Below are 18,302 nucleotides of genomic sequence, written 5' to 3'. Positions count from 1 at the left end.
TTCTGCTTTGGCCCTGCAATGTCTGTGCCTTTCGTTTTTAACTGGCCTGCTGCTTTTGTGGCATAATTATCATCCCTAGACTACATGAAAGGACTCGACCAGCCAGTCTGCTCTTGCTTTTCAGCATTACTAGCGGTTACCTGCACATGCTCTAGGGCTGTCTGTGCCAGGAGGTGAAGGGGGATGTCCTTCTCAGGAGGAGTTAGGGACGGACATGCATGCATGTATGCGCCAGCCCTGCTGTATCCAGATGATTTGTGCACACCCACTCCCCTTGCCCCGTTGTGAAGGGGAATCCTGTTTCATTGCAGGCACTGGGAACATCACTGATGATATGGAAAAGCAGCTGCAGGCGAACAACATCCGAATTAGCATCCTGGAGGAAGAGAACTCGCGACTCAGGACCGCACTAGCCAAAATGAAAGAGGCGGCCCAGCAAGGAGCGTTAAGGGTGAGTCTGACCCCAGCCACAGGTGGAGAGGGCACCTCTCAGTGCAAGGGGGGCCAGCTGCCATCAATAGACAATTGGCAATGCAGGCAGAATAGGGGGTCAGTGCAACAATGTGATCCCTACTGGGCATGGAGGGTCTGTGACCCATCCCATGGCCCCTGGGACCCTGAAGCAGAGGGATTGGATGTCAATCCCATGGTCTCCCTAGACTTTGGGGATGGGGGATTGTGGCTTATCCTGTGCTCCCTCGAGACTGTACAAATGGGAGACTTAGGACACATCCCACTCCCAGTAGAGTTTAGGGCTGGGGAATAGGAGACCCGTCCTGTTTGGGTCTGGGGAATAGGAGATATGTCCCATGGCTCCTGGAGGCTGAGGAATAGACGATCCGTCCCATGATCCCTGTGGGGGCTGAGGGACTACACCTCCACTGTTCTTGGGGGCTAGAACCTCAGGACTGTTTTCATACAGCCTGTGCTCCAGGACTAATCCCACTACCTCTGTTCTCTACAGCTGTAGGTTTAATGCTGCCTCCCTGTACTTCTCAGTGAGGCTTATATGCCCCATTCTGTTCCCCCTTGCGGCAATGCAGTCTAGTAACAAGAGCACAGTTGTAGAACCAGTAGGAGTCCGGGCTCTAATTTAAAACAGAAATGAGTGCAGATTGCTGGACTGTGCCAGAACTGCTGTGAGGCCTTGGGTAGACGTCACAGAACTTCCTTGCTCGACAGCTGGCTCAGCTGGAAAACGGGATCTAAAGAGCCACTGTGTTTGGACTGAGGTCTCCTGAAGAATAACCCAAGTCTGGAAATCTCTATTGTTACTTCCCCAGCATGGCCCTCGGCGGGAGCAAGGCTCTCCGCTGAGCATGGCGCCTGTTCCAGAGAGCGATTTCTGTATTAATATTTTTCATGTGGGCCTGCGGCCAATCCTGGGCTCTGCGATCACAGGGGAGGCTCTGGGGTCCTTCCCTGCGGCCGATCCTGGGCTCTGCGATCACGGGGGGGGCTCTGGGGTCCTTCCCTGCAGCCGATCCTGGGCTCTGCGATCACAGGGGGGGCTCTGGGGTCCTTCCCTGCGGCCGATCCTGGGCTCTGCGATCACAGAGACAAACAGCAAGGAAAACCCATGTCTGGAGTGCAGCGAAGACACATACAGCGCCTGACCCAAAGCCCATGGGGGCAGGGGGATCTGTCCACGCCTTTAGAGAAGCACTGCTGGGGGGCTTGTCCATCTGTCTGAGCTTTAATTGTGATCTCCTTTGGAACTCACAAAAGTGAGGAATTAATATCACCCCTTGGGGCAGGGAGCAGTAAGACCGGAGCTGTTACTAGAACTGTAGAGAAAGCTAATGCTCTTCTCCTGCTCTTCCCATCCTGACCTTTCTGCCCAACTTTACTAGTACCCCCCAGTCACACCCTACAGCAGCCCTTATTGCTGTACACTTGGCCCTCATCGTTACTTGCTTGTAAATCTTGGGTTAGAGATCCCCTTGTTGGAGCGGTGCAGGCCCAGGACAGTGCTACACCAATACAAATAAATAACAATACCAGGTTTGGCCAGACTGGGCCCCCCCCAGTAATTGCACATAGGACGGTCACCCCTCTCATTTAAGCCCTCCCACTTTTCAACTCAAACCTGAGCCTACTCCTGGGAAAGGCTACTGCAACCAGATGATGGAGTTGCATGTTAGTCAAGCCTAGTGATTAAGGGTTCCTTAGCTCGATTACCAGGGCAGAAGAATATTAATGTAAGGTATTTTCTGCTTCTCTGCTGCTCTCCGAGCCTGTGCCATCCCTCAGGCCACAGTTGCATTATGTGTTGTGTAGACTGCCTCCTTGAGGAGGGGTTGGTTTAACATTCTCCTTGTTAAAAGAGCAACCACTAGGCTGAAGGCATGAGACTCAGCGGGCCTGACTCACCATTGGCTTGCACCTTACGCTGTCACTTTCACCAGTGCGAAATGCTACCAGACTGGGAGCATTTCACACCCATTTGCAGTGGATAAGGAGCAAGGCAATGGGGAGGTAGGTACAGCACGTTTGAAGAGGTGACAAGCTCTGCAATGGTAGCACCCTGCTCCTAGCGCACCACTGCTGGGAGATGCTCACAGCTGCGAAGAATTAAGTCCTAGCTGAAAGAAAAGCTTGGGCCTTTTGGAGCTTCTTCCAGGAGATGAGCCCAGCACAACAGCTGCGGGGGGGGCTCTGGGGTTCAGTCATGGGCCACAGCAATCAGGCTCGGGGCTTGTTGAAAGGAACATGAAGGTCATGCCTACACTTCAGCAGCTACAGCATGGCAGCTGTGCCACCGTACGTAGAAGCTTCCTACGTCGACAGAAGGAGCTTTTCCGTTGAAGTAATTAAGACATCTCTCCAAGAGGCAGTAGCTAGGTCGATGGAAGAATTTTTCCACTGACCTAGCTGCACTGGCCTAATTTTGTGCACAGAGTGCAAAATTTTTCACAGCCCTGAGTGCTGTAGCTAGGTCGATCTAATTTTAGGTGTAGCCCAGGCCCAAGTTCGCAGCAAGTCAGGGTGTGAATCTACCTCGCCCTAGCCTGCTGCGCACAAACTCCATCGTCCATTTTGATCTCCCTTGCCCGGAAACAGGAGTGAATCAGAGCTCTCTGTGGAACAGTTAGTCCAGAGCAGCAGGGTGCATATGGGCGCTCAGTGCACGGGAGATTGACACCAGGTTTGCTGCGAACTTGGTTTGTGTAGACAAGAATAACAGTAAAGGTCTGTTCTTGAGACCAGTTTCCATCTTGTATCCAGACAGTGTCTCTTGCACTGGTCCCACCCTGCTGGGGTGACCCAGCAGAATTAGCCCCACGACTCTGGACCAGTGAAGCACAGGCCTTGGGCTGGCCCTCTACACAAGGCCGAGTTTCAGTCATCTCGGCAGCTCAAGGCCCTTTCCACGATGGCCCAGCCCATTCCGATCATCGAACAGGAGTATTCAAAGCCACGGCCTCCAGCTAGGAGCAGACTAAGCCCAGAATGGAGTGGTTTCTCACCAAAGAGATGGTAGGAGAGACTTTCCCCACACCCTGGAGCTCCTTGGGCCCGAGCAAGGAAAGCACTTGACACTAGATAACACAGGCACCCACAAGCACTGGAGACCTTTGGGGCCTAGATGCCACCCATCCAGTTCTGAGTCAGTCCCCGACAGACACCAGCCATGATAGCGCCATGAACGAGGTGCACGATGGGGAGGAATATTCTTTCTGATGCATCCCAGCCATGGCTTCCTGTGGATGCAGGGGGAGCTCCCAGCATCAAGCAGTGACCAGGGAGGTTCTAACCCCGAGTTCTCCTCTCCCCAGCTCATCCCACAGACCCAGCTCTGGGCTCACTCCTCCTCCAGGACTGGATCCAAGGACGGCATGATGGACCTCCACAAGGCTTCCACAGGGTGAGCAGGCCTGCTCTAAACTTCCCCCAACCCCCAGCAAGGAGCTGCAGGGCTTGGTTTGCATGGAGACTTTACATGGCAAGAATGGTGTCCCTAGCCAGTGGCGTAGCCAGGTGGAGAAAACAGGGGGAGCGGAGATTAAAAAAAAAAAAAAAAAAGGAGCCACCTGCTTGTACTCACCCAGCGGCGCTCCGGGTCTTCAGCGTAAGGTCCTTCACTCGCTCTGGGTCTTCGGGGGGGGGAGGGGGTCCTTCAGTGCCGCCGAAGACCCGGAGCGAGTGAAGGATCCGACGCCGAAGACCCGGAGCGCCGCCAGGTGAGTACAAGCGGGTGCTGCTGAAGAGCCGGAGCGCCGTCTGACCCGCCCCCGAAGACCCAGATTGCCGCTGGGTGAGTAAAAATTAAAAAGGCACCAAAAAATTAAAAAGGCACCACCTCTGCTCGGTGGGAAAGCGGCCACTGCCCCGCTCCCCGCCAGCTACACTGCTGTCCCTAGCCTCTGTTTGGCAGAAGCTGGGAACGAGCAACAGGGGAGGGATCATTTGATGATTGCCTGTTCTGTTCATTCCCTCTGGGGCATCTGGCATGGACCACTGTCGGAAGAGAGGATACTGGGCTAGATGGAACTTTGGTCTGACCCAGTAGGGCTGTTCTTATGTTTTTATGAGACTTTCCCTGCCTCAGGGGCTGCATCTCTAATGCCTTGTCCTACATCTCCTACAGCAACCCTAACCTCGCACACAGACCTCCAAGCAGCACAGTACCCCACCGGCTTGCGAGTGGCCAAGCCAGCAGCCAGAGCACGGCCCTCCAGAGACCGCCAAGCAGCCAGCCAAAGCCATCCTCTGCAGAGGCCACGTGGAAGGCAGTGTCCTGCGTCTCCCTTCCAGCCGAGAACTCAGCCATCAGCATTTATGCCAGACTGAAAGGGAAAGGCAGCACAGCCAGAGTCCAGGGCCTCTCAGCTCACAGCCCCAGGAATCACCGGAAATAGAACCGCAGGAGAGCAACCCCTGCTGGAGGTGTTCAGCCAGGGACACAAATAAAGCCATTTACTGTTCTTCCCCAAGGCTCCCTCCGAGAGCAGGGCTACTGTCTGTGACAGTGACAGAGCCGCAAAAGGGCTGTGCCACATGGGAGCCCAGGGCTTCTCTGCCACTCGCCTGTTCCCTAACTGGGATGGGCCACCTGCTGGAGTCAGGGCAGTCAGCTTGTGGGGGACGCCACGCCTTGCAAACAGCATCTCCTTTGGTGGAGGAAGGAGCATTGGCAGCTCCACAAGGAAAACCAGCCAGACCTCCCGGAGCAGCAGGATGGCTGCTGTGAGGGAGGCTGCCCAGGAAGAGGTGGGAAGGATGCAAGGACTGAGGGATCCTCTCAGCGATCCAGAGGATCTCATGAAGACAGAACCCATACAAAAGGCTGTATGCTTTCCCACCTTCCAGCAGGAGACATCGTTCCATTCCCACATAGGAACTGCCCCATTTTGTACAGACACGAGGGACTTTTCTTCTTCCTTAGGGAGCTAGGAATCAAGAGCTCCATCACAGCCTGGATCATACCCCCCCTCCTGTGACTTAACATCCAGCGCTTGCTGCAAACCCCTGCCACATCCTGGTTGGGTTTTGACAGTACATTGTGCTGCAAGGGCAGGAGGAAACAGCAGGGAGTTGAGTTTCAGTAAGAGATTCAAGAGTTAAGACTTTTAACCAGTAAGATTGCAGTTGGCAAATGACTGCAAGAAAAGGGGTGGGGAGAACAGGAAGGACTGTATTGAGTGACTGCTATATAACAATTACAGTGGGCATTGACAGCATACACTGTCCTATTCCTTTTCAATGGCTCTGTTACAAGTTAGGCTCCAAGAAGTTAGACATGAAAGACTAGCTTAGATCATACTGTCCTTGCCCCTGCAGGGAAAGGGCATGGTTCCCAGAGAGAGGACAGTGCTGTTAATAAACTAGTATTTTACATTTAAGCTTAGTCATTCCTTAAAGAGCCTCTGACAATTACTTCATTATACTTCCCACCACCTAATTTATGCTGGTCAACACCCTCTTAAGAAATTGCATGTGCAATTTCTCCTCCCAATTTCTCCTCCTTTATCCCGCAATACTGTTTGTCCGAGGGCTTTTAAAGCAAAGGCCGACATGCCTCCTTGATCTGGATAACAGCACAGATTAGCAGCAGGGAGAACTCTGTGCGTCTGCAGGGAGCATGTGCCCGTTTCATATCTCACACCATAGCACCAATTTACTGGACTGAGGGAGACTAAGTGTCATTGGACCCCACAATAAGATTCATCAGCAGTAGAGATGCGTAAAAACTGAACCAAATCGAGGCTCAGCAGATGTTCATTAACTTCAGTCTAGAGGACTAAGCCCATGCCACTGCATTCTGTACTACATCCCACACTCCCCAGCTTAAGTCATGGCATGCACCCTGTGGAAACTAGAGGACCCAGCATGCAGTGGGCTTCTGGTGGAATTCTCTGCACTATACTAGGCAGAAGACAGCCTAGATGATCGTAACGGTCCCTTCTGGCCTTGAAATCCATGATCCTTCATCAGACTAGCCAGGCTGCATTGCATGCAGGTTCCTGTAGTCCTCACCAATGTGGCCCTTGGGTAGGTATATTTGCACATCCAGATGAAGCTGGGGGAGGCAAAGGGAGCTGGCTATGTGCCCAAAGGTTTGCTCTAGGAGAGAGGCATGGGCTAGCAGCCTAAGCATATGACTGGGAGTCAGGGCCTCTTGAGCTCTGCTAACACCTTGGCCACATCCATCCTCTGGCAAGTTACTGGACTGCTGTGTCCAACCTGGAGATCAGATTATCCCTGTGCTGTGAGCAAAGACTACTGTCTGGTATATACCATGCCCTAGTATTTTTCTGGCCCCTGAACCTGCAGCCAGACACCGCCTTGAACTCACAGCAAGGATCAAGCCAGGCTCTTGTCCATGATACACACCCCTTTCAGCTTCTCTGCTATCTTGGGAGGGACCCTTTCTAAATGGCAGCTGGAGACTAGGAGAGAAAGGGGCTTGCTAGCCAGGCAGAGGGAAACTGAACCCATGCAGGGAGCAGGAGGGGGAATCAGTGCTGGATTGTTCCGTAAAAGAAACAGCAACAAGAGCAGTGCAGGTTTCTCCTTGCTCTAGATTTAATAGCGCAGGCAGTTTACAGACATGTACAGTGCATCGAATCCAGCAACCTCTGGCTGCTGAGTGGGGCTGGGACCCAGCCAGGACTCCCAGCAAAGGCCTGGACACTGCAACACATCCACAGATATTGTTCTGCCCCTGCAGCTACCTCATGCCATTCTCTCTAATAAGTTAGTATAAATAAAGCAAGCATTCAAACCCTCCCCACTTCCTGCCCCTGCCCTCCAGCAAGGTGATCTCCCAAGGGCCAGTGAGAAGGGAAGCACATCAAAACATGGCAGATCAACGCAGCTTCCAGGCCCACTCCCCTGCTCCAGGTGCGGGCCAACACCCTGTGAGGGATGAGAGGGGCTCAGTGCTGCCTTTGGCGACACCCAGGCCACCCTGCTGAGATAGCCAAGGAGTAACTGAGAGCTGAGCCAGCCCAGGGGCTCCTAGCAGCAGCCATGGGAGTATAGAAAATAGAGATTTATAAAAGGAGAGAGTAATAGTCCCTTAGGAGCACTGGGCGGGGGCAGACTAGCCTGCCCCAGGGAGCACAGGGAGATCAGCTTACAGCAAAGTGCTCGCACCAGCCTCTCCCATGGTAGCTGAAGCTTCCCCACTAACCCTTTAAGACTTTGCCTAAGAAGTCTGGCATCCCCTCCTTATTCCCCTGAGCAGGTCTCAGATGCCTCCTTAGCTTATTTTACCTGCCCCCACAACCCCTACCCCTCCAAAGACGCTACACTAATATCGACAGATCAGCTGCCCAGATGCACCCCCACCCCCTACACACATACTCAGAGGCCAAGTTCTGCCCTCCCTAGTCTCAGGGGGCTTGCATGGATTTAAGACAGCGCACAATTTGACCACATCCATCCCTACACTGACCCAGCCAAACAGGGCTGTCTGAGTGCACTCTAAAGGGAGCAGAACCTTTTCCCCACCCCAGTGCTCAGGTTCCCACTCTCTGCTGCCTGGGGATAACTGCTGAGCTGAGCATGCAGCCCTGGGGGTCTGCCCAGCCCTGGGGACACATGCACAGTGCTGCTGCTTCCCCCTGCTCAGCCACTTGCTCTGCTGATGGAGCCACACTCCTGGTGTCCCCTGCCCCCTCCAACAGGCACCCCCAGCCCCTGGAGTGTAGGTGGCTCTGTCCCCGCAGCATGTCCATAGGCCAGCTAGCTCTCACCGCAGCAGTTACCTGGAAGGGAGATCAAGAGGGGTGTCACTGGAGGGTCAGTAACCCCTTCACTGCCAATGAGCTCTCCCTAGGGAAAACAGGGCGAGAAGCTGCCACGGGATTCTAAACCCAAGGATGCAGTTATTGTGTACTTAACACACCTTCCCAGAGCCCCCCCAAGACATTGCACCCCTCCCCCAGAGCCCACATCCCCCAAACCTCCCAGACCCCCTACTGCAACCATGCTGAGATCACCAAGGTGGGGCCTGGGGGGGCAATGGCTGGGAGACCTGGTCTCATATTTAGGCCACAATGTGTGGACAGCCTGTTACCCAGCTATGAGGCTCATTTATTAGGTCTGTCCCATTTCTGCATGTCATGGGGGAGAGGGGGCATCAAAGGAATCCACAACCAGGGCAGGAGCTTGCAGGGCTTTGCCCACATCACAGTGAGAGGCCTGAAGCCTCAGGGCCAGCACAGGCAGCTGTACAGGGGGCCACCCTCCAATTCCACCCTCCGCTCTCACCCAGGATGTTGTGCTTGCACAAAGGGCAGGTCTGCTGCAGGAGCAGCCATGGATCCACGCAGTCCCGGTGAAACTCGTGTGAACACGGCAGCACCCGCAAACACTGTGGGCAGAAGGCGAAGCAATGAACGTCCGGGACAAATACATGCATCACAGCAGCCATCTTAGCACCCTGCCTCGGAGACGTGTCAGGCCAAAGCAGGGAGCCAGGTAGCCCAGTATCTGCCTTCCTGCTGCAGTGGGATGCACTGATAGGCCAGCTGGGGAGAGTGGAGTCCCCTGCGTGTCCAAATGGCCATGGGAAGACATCTAACCACCACACAAGTATCTGAAAAGGGCAGGCACAGCAGAGCTGCTGGCAGTCTGCTAAGCGAGGGCAGAGGCTGGGGACTGCTCCAGACAGGGAGCACTGGGATGGAGCTGAACATAGGTGGGAACTCTTGTGCCTAGAGGAGAATCCATACCCAGGTTCTCCCATGGTTTAGGGGCAATAGCTTTAACTGGCCTGTGACTTTTCAGCCCAGGTTCTGCCACTGGCTAGCAGGCTTCTCGCAGACCTCCTGTGTCTGTCCCTAGCACCAGTCTGGTAAGGCTGGTGCACAAGGCATTGGTCCCAAGACCCCAGCACGTCTTGCCCCAGCCAGGCTCTACCTGGTTCTTGTGGAACTGGTCCAAGCAAACAGCACAGCTATCAATGTCATGGGCCTGGCTCCAGTGGTGTTTGCCAGGGTGGTAGCGCCGGGTCTTCAGTGCCGACAGCCTCCGCAGGATGTGCTGCTTGAGGTCCAGCTGGGAAGGCAGAGCACACAGTCAGTTCCCAGCTGCACGTCCCCAGGAGGGGGAGGAGAAGAGAAGTGAGCCCACCTCGGTGTCCTGGTCCGGCTGGCCCTGCCGGGACTGCCGCTGGGCCTGCACGATCACACCCGTGCACAGGATCAGGGCGATGAACAGGATGGCATTCCACAGCTGCTGGAGGTACTTCTGCAGGGCCAGCACACAGGAGCCATTAGGACACACCTGGGACTCCATTCTCCCCCAGCGCAGCTGCAGCACCCCCCGCGAACCCCCCCGCATCTCAGCCAGGGACAGAATGGGATCCTCTTTGGTACTGCTGGTGCTCTCTGAAGCTGTAGCTCATCAAAGCTCATGCTCTAATATATTGGTTAGTCTCTAAGATGCCACAAGTCCTCCTTTTCTTTTTGCGAATACAGACTGACACGGCTGCTACTCTGAAACCTGTCATTGTGGAGCCCCAGGGACACCCTTCAGCCAGCAGCAACACAAACCTGGACCCGCGAGCTGTTCTCGCCCGTGCAGATAACTCCTTGCCACTCTCCATACAGCCCACCCCGGGACAGGCCACAGGTCGACCACAGGGTGAGAGTCACTCCCTGCAGAGAAAACACAGCACCATGCATCAGCCAGTGGTAGGGCAGGGCAACACCAACACATGGAGGCAACAGTGAGACCATGCAGGGGCAACAAGAGATAGCAGCGCAAGATGGCACTGGGAACAGGCCATACACAGACAGCACCATGTCACCGAGCAAGGAGGGCAGGATCCTGCTCTAAGTGGCTTGCCTGGCGTCTGGTCACCTCGATGGGCACTGCTTTACCAGACAGATCCTGACAAAGCAAAGGGAGCCTGGAGGAGCGCAGTGAAAGCGGACGAGTTAGGAGGGAGCCTATGTCTGTCTATAACATGGCTAAGTGACAACAGGACATGAGTCTGCAGTTAGTTAGGGGCTCCCTAGGGAACAGAAAGCAGGGTAACGGGGTGAAGTTAAGGGAAACTTGGTGTTGAGATGGAAGGAAGGACGGTCTAGTGGGTAAGGCACTGACCAAGGATTCAGGAGACATACGTTCAATTCCCAATTCAACCCCAGGCTCTGTGACCTGGGGTAAGTCATTCAAGTGACTGTGCCTCAGTTTCCCCATCTGTAAAATGGAGATAGTGTTTCCCCATCTCTGAGGATAAATACATTCAGGAACGTGGAACCCCGATAAACTGGGTATCGAGGTGTCTCTGGCTGTGGAATCAGCTCCCAAGGGAAAGGGCAGAAGGCCAGCCGGGCCAGGCCATTTCACACTGGGCTGGAGAAAGTACAAGGCCAGGATGCTATGATCACACACACATTCCCCAGTCTGAGCTTCAGAGAGCACCAATATGCACCCAGCCCAGCCCTGAGCATGCATGCACGCCGTCCCCTCCCTGCTGAGACTACGTACCAGGTTCTCCAGCAGCACCGCTTGATACGTGATCTTGGCTGTCACCCGGAGCCCCCTGTTAGCAAAAGTTGAAAACAGTGTTAGCCCTGCAGGTTCCCTAGGCACAGGCATCTCTGTCATGCAGCCATGAGGGGAGCTCAACTTTCTGTGGGGTAGGGGATCTCAGCCCACAATCTCATCCTGCCACCTCGGCTGCAGCTGAGGTACCCCAGGAATGCCCCCTAGCCTGCCTCTCCTGTAGAGGATGGCTTGTGAGCCTGGGTCACAGGATGGCACAAAAGCCTGCAGGAAGCCATGGAACCCACATAGAAAATAATGGGGAGCCCAAGACACACACATGGAGGGTGGTCATCCCAATGCCCACAGAGAGCAAAAGGGAGGCAGTAAGAGAATGGAGTGCTGGGACTGACTCCTTGAGTGACCTTGGGCAAGTGTTCGGCAGCACAAGGATGCTGGTGGCCAGTATAGCAGCAGGCAGGCAAGAAAAAGAAATACAACCCGTGCTTCCCACCAGTGAGTGCGAGCCTGACCCCCGCTGTCGGTGCCAGGCCTCCCACTAACCCCCCAGGCACCCCTACCCCCACCCCCCCGGGCTAGCCTAGTGCCCCCCTCATGACTCACGCACACTGAAGCGCAGGGCCCCCCAGAGCGCGGTGCCCGGAGAGGTCACCCTGATTCGCCATACCCAAGGGACAGCTCTGAGAATGACACACGTGAATGGGAGGACAATGCAGCCCAGATAGCACCACACACAGGCCGGCAGGGCCCCCAGGGGGGCAGAGGAGAACACACAGAGCCCTGGCTGGGTCCCAGGGTAGCATGTGCATACCAGCACAGGTAGTGCGGGGCTAAGGCTCACCCCCCAACACTTTTCTGGAGCTCAGGGTAACGCATGTGCGCACGCACACACACGCTACAAGGGCTAAAGATCACACACACAGCACTTGCTGAAGCCCTTGACAGTGCTTGTGCATGCACACACAAACACACCATTGCAAGACCTCGACACTCTCCAGCTGCCCCCACCAATCCCTGCCGGCGGTCTCTTACCGTAGCAGAGCCCCGAGAAGCCGGGTGACATTGTCTGAGGTCTGGATCACAATCACGGGCTTGGAGAGCACCTCGGACACATCCAACTGCAGCAGGGAGGAAAGCGACAGACATGTCAGCAAGGCCATGGAGCCAGCCAGGCTGCAGCACTGAGCCCCCAAGACAGGGTCAAGGGGAGCCAGCGTGACGCTCCTACCTCTCGGATCGTGTTCTGATTCAGCGCGAGAATGAGCAGGGCCGATGCTCCCAGAACTAGGGCTCGCTTCATCTGTGGGGGGAGAGTGCACAGGGCCAGGGAGAGACAGAGTTGCACACGCTATCAACCACACACAAACATGGAGGCCAAGGGAAGGAGACAGGAGGCTTGGCCCAGCAGCCTCAGGACAGGGTGGGTGGGCAACTGAGCCATTCCTCCCCCTTCCCCTCCCCTCCCCCACCCACCCCCAAAGGGGATTTTCCTGAGGGTCACCCTCTGACTCAGGCTCAGTGAGCCAAGCTGTGGTGATAAGAGGGGTCCTGGTCTCCAGCCCACCGCTGGCGTTCCAGGAAGTCACTCCAAGACAGGAGTAGCCTGGCTCCAGTTTGCCCTCGCTGAGCGGCTGCAAAGATCCTCTGCTTCCAGGCAGAGTCCTAGGGAGCACGGGACTGACTGGATAAAAGGGTTGCCACTGCCAGGGGGACCTGCAGTGTGCCCCAGGGACAAGGGGCACTGTCACAGGGAGCACGCGGTGCTGGAGACCCTGGCATGCACAAAGGGGCACCATGGGGAGGAAATCCCCACTGCCAGACTCCGCGGTGGGGACCCAGGGGGCCATGCCATGGAGAAGCTCCTGCTGCCGCTCTCCCAGTGGGCACCGCTGTGGCCCAAGGACGGCCCATGAGGCGGCGCTGGTTCACCTTGTTGACCACGGCTGCGGTGAAGGACTCCTCCTTGCTGCCCCGCGGGATCTCCGCCTGCTCCTCCCCCACCGGCACCACCCCAATCCAGCTGCCCTCACCCTCCAGCTCAGGCTCTGCACCTCCCATCTGCAGGAGGAGAAAAGGCTGTCAGGGGCCGCCTAGCCCATCGCAGGGCCCGGGCCCAGCCCCTCGCCCGCAGGTCCCGCAGCCAGCTCCCCAGGGCAGCCAGCTCCCCAGGGCCGTGCTCCCTTCGCCGCACCCTTGGCAGCGGCTCCACCTACCACCCACAAAGCCGGGGGCAGCCTCTGCCCCACTGCCTGCCAGGCACCTGGCAAGGGCTGGCTGGGGGGGCTGAGCCCGCGGCCCGCCTTGCCCAGCCCTTTGCCCCATTGTGCCCCTGGGTCCGGTGCTTGCTCCCGGGGCGGGGCCCGTCTCTGCGCCGGGCTGTACAGCGCCTGACACCGCGGGGTCCGGGCCACGCGGGGCGCCCCGGCCACCCAAGAGAACAGAGGCGAAACGCCAAACCCCGCCCGGGCCTGCCCGGGCCCCGCTGCCCGCCCCCGCCGGCTCGCTGGGCCCGGTGCCCTACAGGGGAGAGGCCCGCGGGCCGCCGCCCGCGCTGCCGGGGCCCCCTACCAGGACCAGGCTCCCCTCCGTCGCCTCCTCGCGCGGCCCCGGGCGCCCCCCCCAGCAGCGCCCCCTGCAGCGTGTAGCCCCCGGCGGGCGGGGAGCGCGGCGCGGCCTCCCCCGGCTCCCGCAGCGCCAGCACCTCGACCCGCGCGGCCGCCGGCCCCGCCAGCGCCGGGCCCAGCGCCGCCACCTGCCCCAGCAGCACCGGCAGGAGCAGGCGGGCCATGGCCGGGGTCGAGCCGAGCCGGAGCCGCCCCGCGAGCCGCCCCGCGAGCCGCCCGCTCCCTCTGCTGGGCCTGGAGGACTCGCCGGGCGCCGGCCGCCTCCCCGGGCCTCGGGCGGACGGACACCCGCGCGGGGCGGGGCATCGCCACGGGGAGCCCCGGGCCGAGCGGGGGAGCAACGAGCCCCGCCATGCGGGGCTCTGCAGCCCCCAAACCGGAACCCGCGGGGGACGGTCACCCCCGCCGCCCGGGGGGACCCCCCGAGTCCGCTCGAGCAGGGCGGGAAAGCGAGGTCTCCGCTCCCCACAAAGCCACCCCTCAGTCAGGGCAGGCAGCCCCAGTCAGCTGGTGGGGAGCCCTGCCCCCTCCCCAGGGGGAGCCCCCGGCTCCCTGCAGTTCCTATGGGGGGTGGGCGTCCACCCCGCAATCATGGCGGGTGCCCCACAGCCGCAGCGGGGAGAGGGACCCCATGTTACAGGGGAGAGGGAAGGGCGGGCTCTCTGGGGGCGCGTGTGGAGAGGGACACCCCAGCATCGCAGGCAGAGGGTGAAGAGACACCCACAGCAGTGAGGCAGCGGAGACGGGCGCCCAGCAAGGTGCGGGATGGGCTGACGAGGGGATGTCCCCATTTTGGCCTGGTCAGACACTACGTCTGACAGAGGAGTCTCTGGCTCAAGGGGATGCACTTGGGCCCCCCCAGACCTTGGGGGCTTGAGACAGGGAAACCTTTGATGCCACCAGGCAGAGCACCCCACTCGGAGCCAGATGGGGAGGCTGTGGGCCGAAGTCAGAGGGGATGATGAGAGGGAGCATTCTTTGGTGGAGCAAGGGCAGCAGGGGATGATGTCCCCAGTCCCTGTGAGCCAGGCTCACTCTCCCAGGAGGCCCTTCCCTCCTCTCCATCCCACTGCGCCCTGGCCATTGCACGTGTGCCCTCTACATGTGACCCATTCAGCCCTGCCAGCCCATTCACACATAGGGCAGCTCTAAGGTGTCACGCTGGCTGCAGGGATCTGCAGCGGATTGAGAGGGATTAGCCCCAAGGTTGGCCTTAACAGGCAGGATAGGAGCCAGAATCAGGGGGAAACAGCCTGGCAAGGGGGAAGCAGGAGGGAGGACTGAGGTAAATGCTGGTGAGGCAGGGGGGTGAGGCAGGCATAACCTGCTTTTGGCCTTGGCAGAAAAGGGAGGGTACAGCTTGCTGCAGGTCTTATTGACAATGGCTGAGCCTAGGCAGGGCCAAGCTGTGGGGTGAGGAGTGGGAAAAGTGAGCTCGAGCACATGCGGATGAGCTGGAAAGGGTGGAGAGGACACAATCATGGCTATTTAGGGCTGAGCAGAGCGATCTTCCCATTCTCCCATCTGGGATCCCCCCACTCCACTGGTAACTCCCCCCATTCATCTCCCACAGCTTGGGGAATAGGATCTGGCAGGAGAGTTTTCCTGATGTGCCAAAGAACCCCCCCACCCAGCCCACCCCTCAGCTATCAAAGCACAGCACCAGTAACAAAGGTGACTAGCAAAGGGCTAATGAGTTTGTGCCCTTTGTTTGCGGGTTTATGACACACAAAGGGGCCAAAAAAGGCTTTTTAAAAAGATTTCCTTTCTGCTTGTTTTTCTGGCTTTTTTGGTTTGGCTGGAGGAATTGTTGGAGGTCTCTCCTATGGACTGGGAGTCCCTCCGTTCCTGATGGAAGGGGCTAATTCCAGAATTTGAGGCGTTAATGAAGGGCCCACATTTTGAAAAGTGGCCACTGATTCTGGGCACCCAGTGAGAGATGCCAGGCTCTCATCCCTGCGACAGTATACAGCTGGTGGATCCGGCCCCTTTGTGTAAGAATCCCTGGGCGGCACAGAATGGCTCCCTTCAGCCTCGAGACCAAGGAAGTGTCTGGAGAGATGGGAGCGTGGCCAGGATCTCCTTATGCCCGAGATTCCTAGCTGCCAGAGCCCCCTTGGGTTATGGGCAGCTGGGTGTAAATTAGAGGGTCCTGACACTGTTTTGCCGTGGACTGTCCCAGGCCCCATCCAGCTTCAGGATCAGGGAGGGTAAAAGTGCTTAAAGTCACCTTTGCCCCTCACCCCTCTGGCCCTGTGTTGAGTCCAGCTCAGCCAGACCAAATAATTTGGTATTTGGTGTCTCTTGCTGGGTACCCAAAATCAATACCCACTTCACTGAATATTTTAAAAGTCTGAATAAAAATTACTTCCTCTTCCTATTCATCACAGGGCTCTTGCATAGTATATCTGATGTCATAGTCCTACTGGATTTCCAGCTGCCCACAGTCTGCCAGGGGCAAGGCGATCTCATTTTTTAACATTAAAAACAAGTAGAAAGAAAATAAATTTTGATCCCAACAGGTTTCATAAATGACCCAGCTCTCCGTTGCGCAAAGCCCAGCATCCATTAGCTTTTGATTATGACACTTCTCCCTTCAGCAAAACAAAAGCACACATTTGCTTTATCCTCAGATATCTGAGGACACTAAATTAGCCACAATTCCCCTCCTAATCTGTATCAGCCCCACAAGTTTGTCTGCACTCACGAAACCTCCTGCTGCTGCATTACCACCACTGCGGCTTCACCAAGGGCGCTAGACTAGACGGAATACAGGAATACCTTGTTGTCTAACCCTGCTCAGAGTAGATCTAGGTCTGCAATTCTCAATCTTTTCCATGCTCCACCTCGCTTTTCCATAGCGACACACCCCACTGTAGATCTCCCCTTCCAGGCTTTCCAAGATCTACCTGAATTCTTCTCCCATTTAGCAATATGGGAATGGCAGAGTGGTCATGACCCACGGACACCTGTTTGCAGCCCCCCAGGTTGAGAACCCCTGGTATCGATGACACAGTTGTTAAAAGCTCCATCTACACTAGCTCTAATGGCATTGCAACAGGGGTGAATTACAGGTCCTACATTTGCCATTGTATTTTCTGTGTCTTCCTACTGACCCTGGTCTAGACTGGGCAAATATCTTACCTACTGCGCACTAAGTGTATGTGGCTGATTGTAAGCAACTCCTTTCCCAAAGCTTCATTAAGGCATCCATCAACCAAGCATGTCTGTGCATCAGTGGAACAAAGCAAAACAGGGTCTAATGGTATGAGGAAAAACCAGCCTACCCTACAATTACAATCTAGCCAATTACAACACGATTGTGCCATGACCCAGTTACAACCCCATACCAAACTTTAAGTGTACATGGCCCTAAGCTGCATTTTGTAACCTGAATTCCAGGCTCACAGCCAAGGTCTTAGCCTGGTTACAGAATGCATCCGAATGCCATTTCACTACAAACGGGGCCTGTGCTGGACCCAGGTCCCCTGACTTGGATGGAATTGGAAGTGGGGCCAAAGGTGAAATAAATAAAATGAAAACAATCCCTTTTAGTTTTGAAAGTGACCAGCTGTCTGTAAAGAAGCAGTGAATTGTCGCAGAGTGCTGGCCAGTTACCACAGCACCTGGGAGTGCCAGTCCTGAGCCAGGACCCCCTTATGCTAGGGCCTGAACAAACAGGACAAAAAGATGGCCCTGCCTCAGGGAGTTTCCAGGCTAAGGATCTGACAAAACACAAGAGATGCAGACAGAGGTGGGAGTACAGTGAGACGATATAGTCTCCCTAAGACTGGGAACTTGATTGGAATGAATCATAGAATATCAGGGTTGGAAGGGACCTCAGGAGGTCATCTAGTCCAACCCCCTGCTCAAAGCAGGACTGATCCCCAATTAAATCATCCCAGCCAGGGCTTTGTCAAGCCTGACCTTAAAAACTTCTAAGGAAGGAGATTCAACCACCTCCCTAGGTAACGCATTCCAGTGTTTCACCACCCTCCTAGTGAAAAAGTTTTTCCTAATATCCAATCTAAACCTCCCCCACTGCAACTTGAGACCATTACTCCTTTTTCTGTCATCTGCTACCACTGAGAACAGTCTAGATCCATCCTCTTTGGAACCACTTCTCAGGTAGTTGAAAGCAGCTATCAAATCCCCCCTCATTCTTCTCTTCCGCAGACTAAACATCCCCAGTTCCCTCAGCCTCTCCTCACAAGTCATGTGTTCCAGTCCCCTAATCATTTTTGTTGCCCTCCGCTGGACTCTTTCCAATTTTTCCACATCCTTTTTGTAGTGTGGGGCCCAAAACTGGACACAGTACTCCAGAGGAGGCCTCACCAATGTCGAATAGAGGGGAACGATCACGTCCCTCGATCTGCTGGCAATGCCCCTACTTATACACCCCAAAATGCCGGTAGCTTTCTTGGCAACAAGGGCACACTGTTGACTCCTATCCAGCTTCTCGTCCACTGTAACCCCTAGGTCCTTTTCTGCAGAACTGCTGCCTAGCCGTTCAGTCCCTAGTCTGTAGCGGTGCATTGGATTCTTCCGTCCTAAGTGCAGGACTCTGCACTTGTCCTTGTTGAACCTCATCAGATTTCTTTTGGCCCAATCCTCCAATTTGTCTAGGTCCCTCTGTATCCTATCCCTACCCCCTAGTGTATCTACCTCTCCTCCCAGTTTAGTGTCATCTGCAAACTTGCTGAGGGTGCA

The 18,302-nt window shown here is 56.1% G+C and overlaps 2 protein-coding genes across 4 annotated transcripts in view; one reads left to right on the top strand and one right to left on the bottom strand.

The window, feature by feature from the left end:
- The window catches only part of CCDC157 (coiled-coil domain containing 157), a 31,384-nt gene extending 25,533 nt beyond the window's left edge, over positions 1-5,851 (top strand). For all 3 annotated transcript variants that reach the window (XM_037878314.2, XM_037878315.2, XM_027830683.3), the window contains 3 exons: positions 312-451; positions 3,780-3,868; positions 4,592-5,851. In XM_037878314.2, the coding sequence (XP_037734242.1) occupies positions 312-451; positions 3,780-3,868; positions 4,592-4,862 (500 nt within the window). In that variant the 3' untranslated portion in view covers positions 4,863-5,851. The remainder of the gene's footprint in view (positions 1-311; positions 452-3,779; positions 3,869-4,591) is intronic.
- Positions 5,852-7,005: 1,154 nt separating this feature from the next.
- Positions 7,006-13,874, bottom strand: RNF215 (ring finger protein 215). The gene is given in 11 exon segments (XM_043529921.1): positions 7,006-8,216; positions 8,722-8,824; positions 9,373-9,510; positions 9,586-9,702; positions 10,008-10,112; positions 10,951-11,005; positions 12,001-12,086; positions 12,197-12,268; positions 12,898-13,026; positions 13,537-13,579; positions 13,581-13,874. Coding segments are annotated over 11 exon segments (1,047 nt in total). The 5' UTR covers positions 13,757-13,874; the 3' UTR covers positions 7,006-8,193.
- Between the last annotated feature and the right edge of the window lie 4,428 nt (positions 13,875-18,302).

The sequence above is a fragment of the Chelonia mydas genome, chromosome 15, assembly GCF_015237465.2.
Source record: "Chelonia mydas isolate rCheMyd1 chromosome 15, rCheMyd1.pri.v2, whole genome shotgun sequence".
Classification (NCBI taxonomy): Eukaryota; Metazoa; Chordata; order Testudines; family Cheloniidae; genus Chelonia; species Chelonia mydas.
The sequence above is the reverse complement of the archived record's forward strand: the minus strand, read 5'-3'. Positions and strand labels throughout refer to the sequence as shown.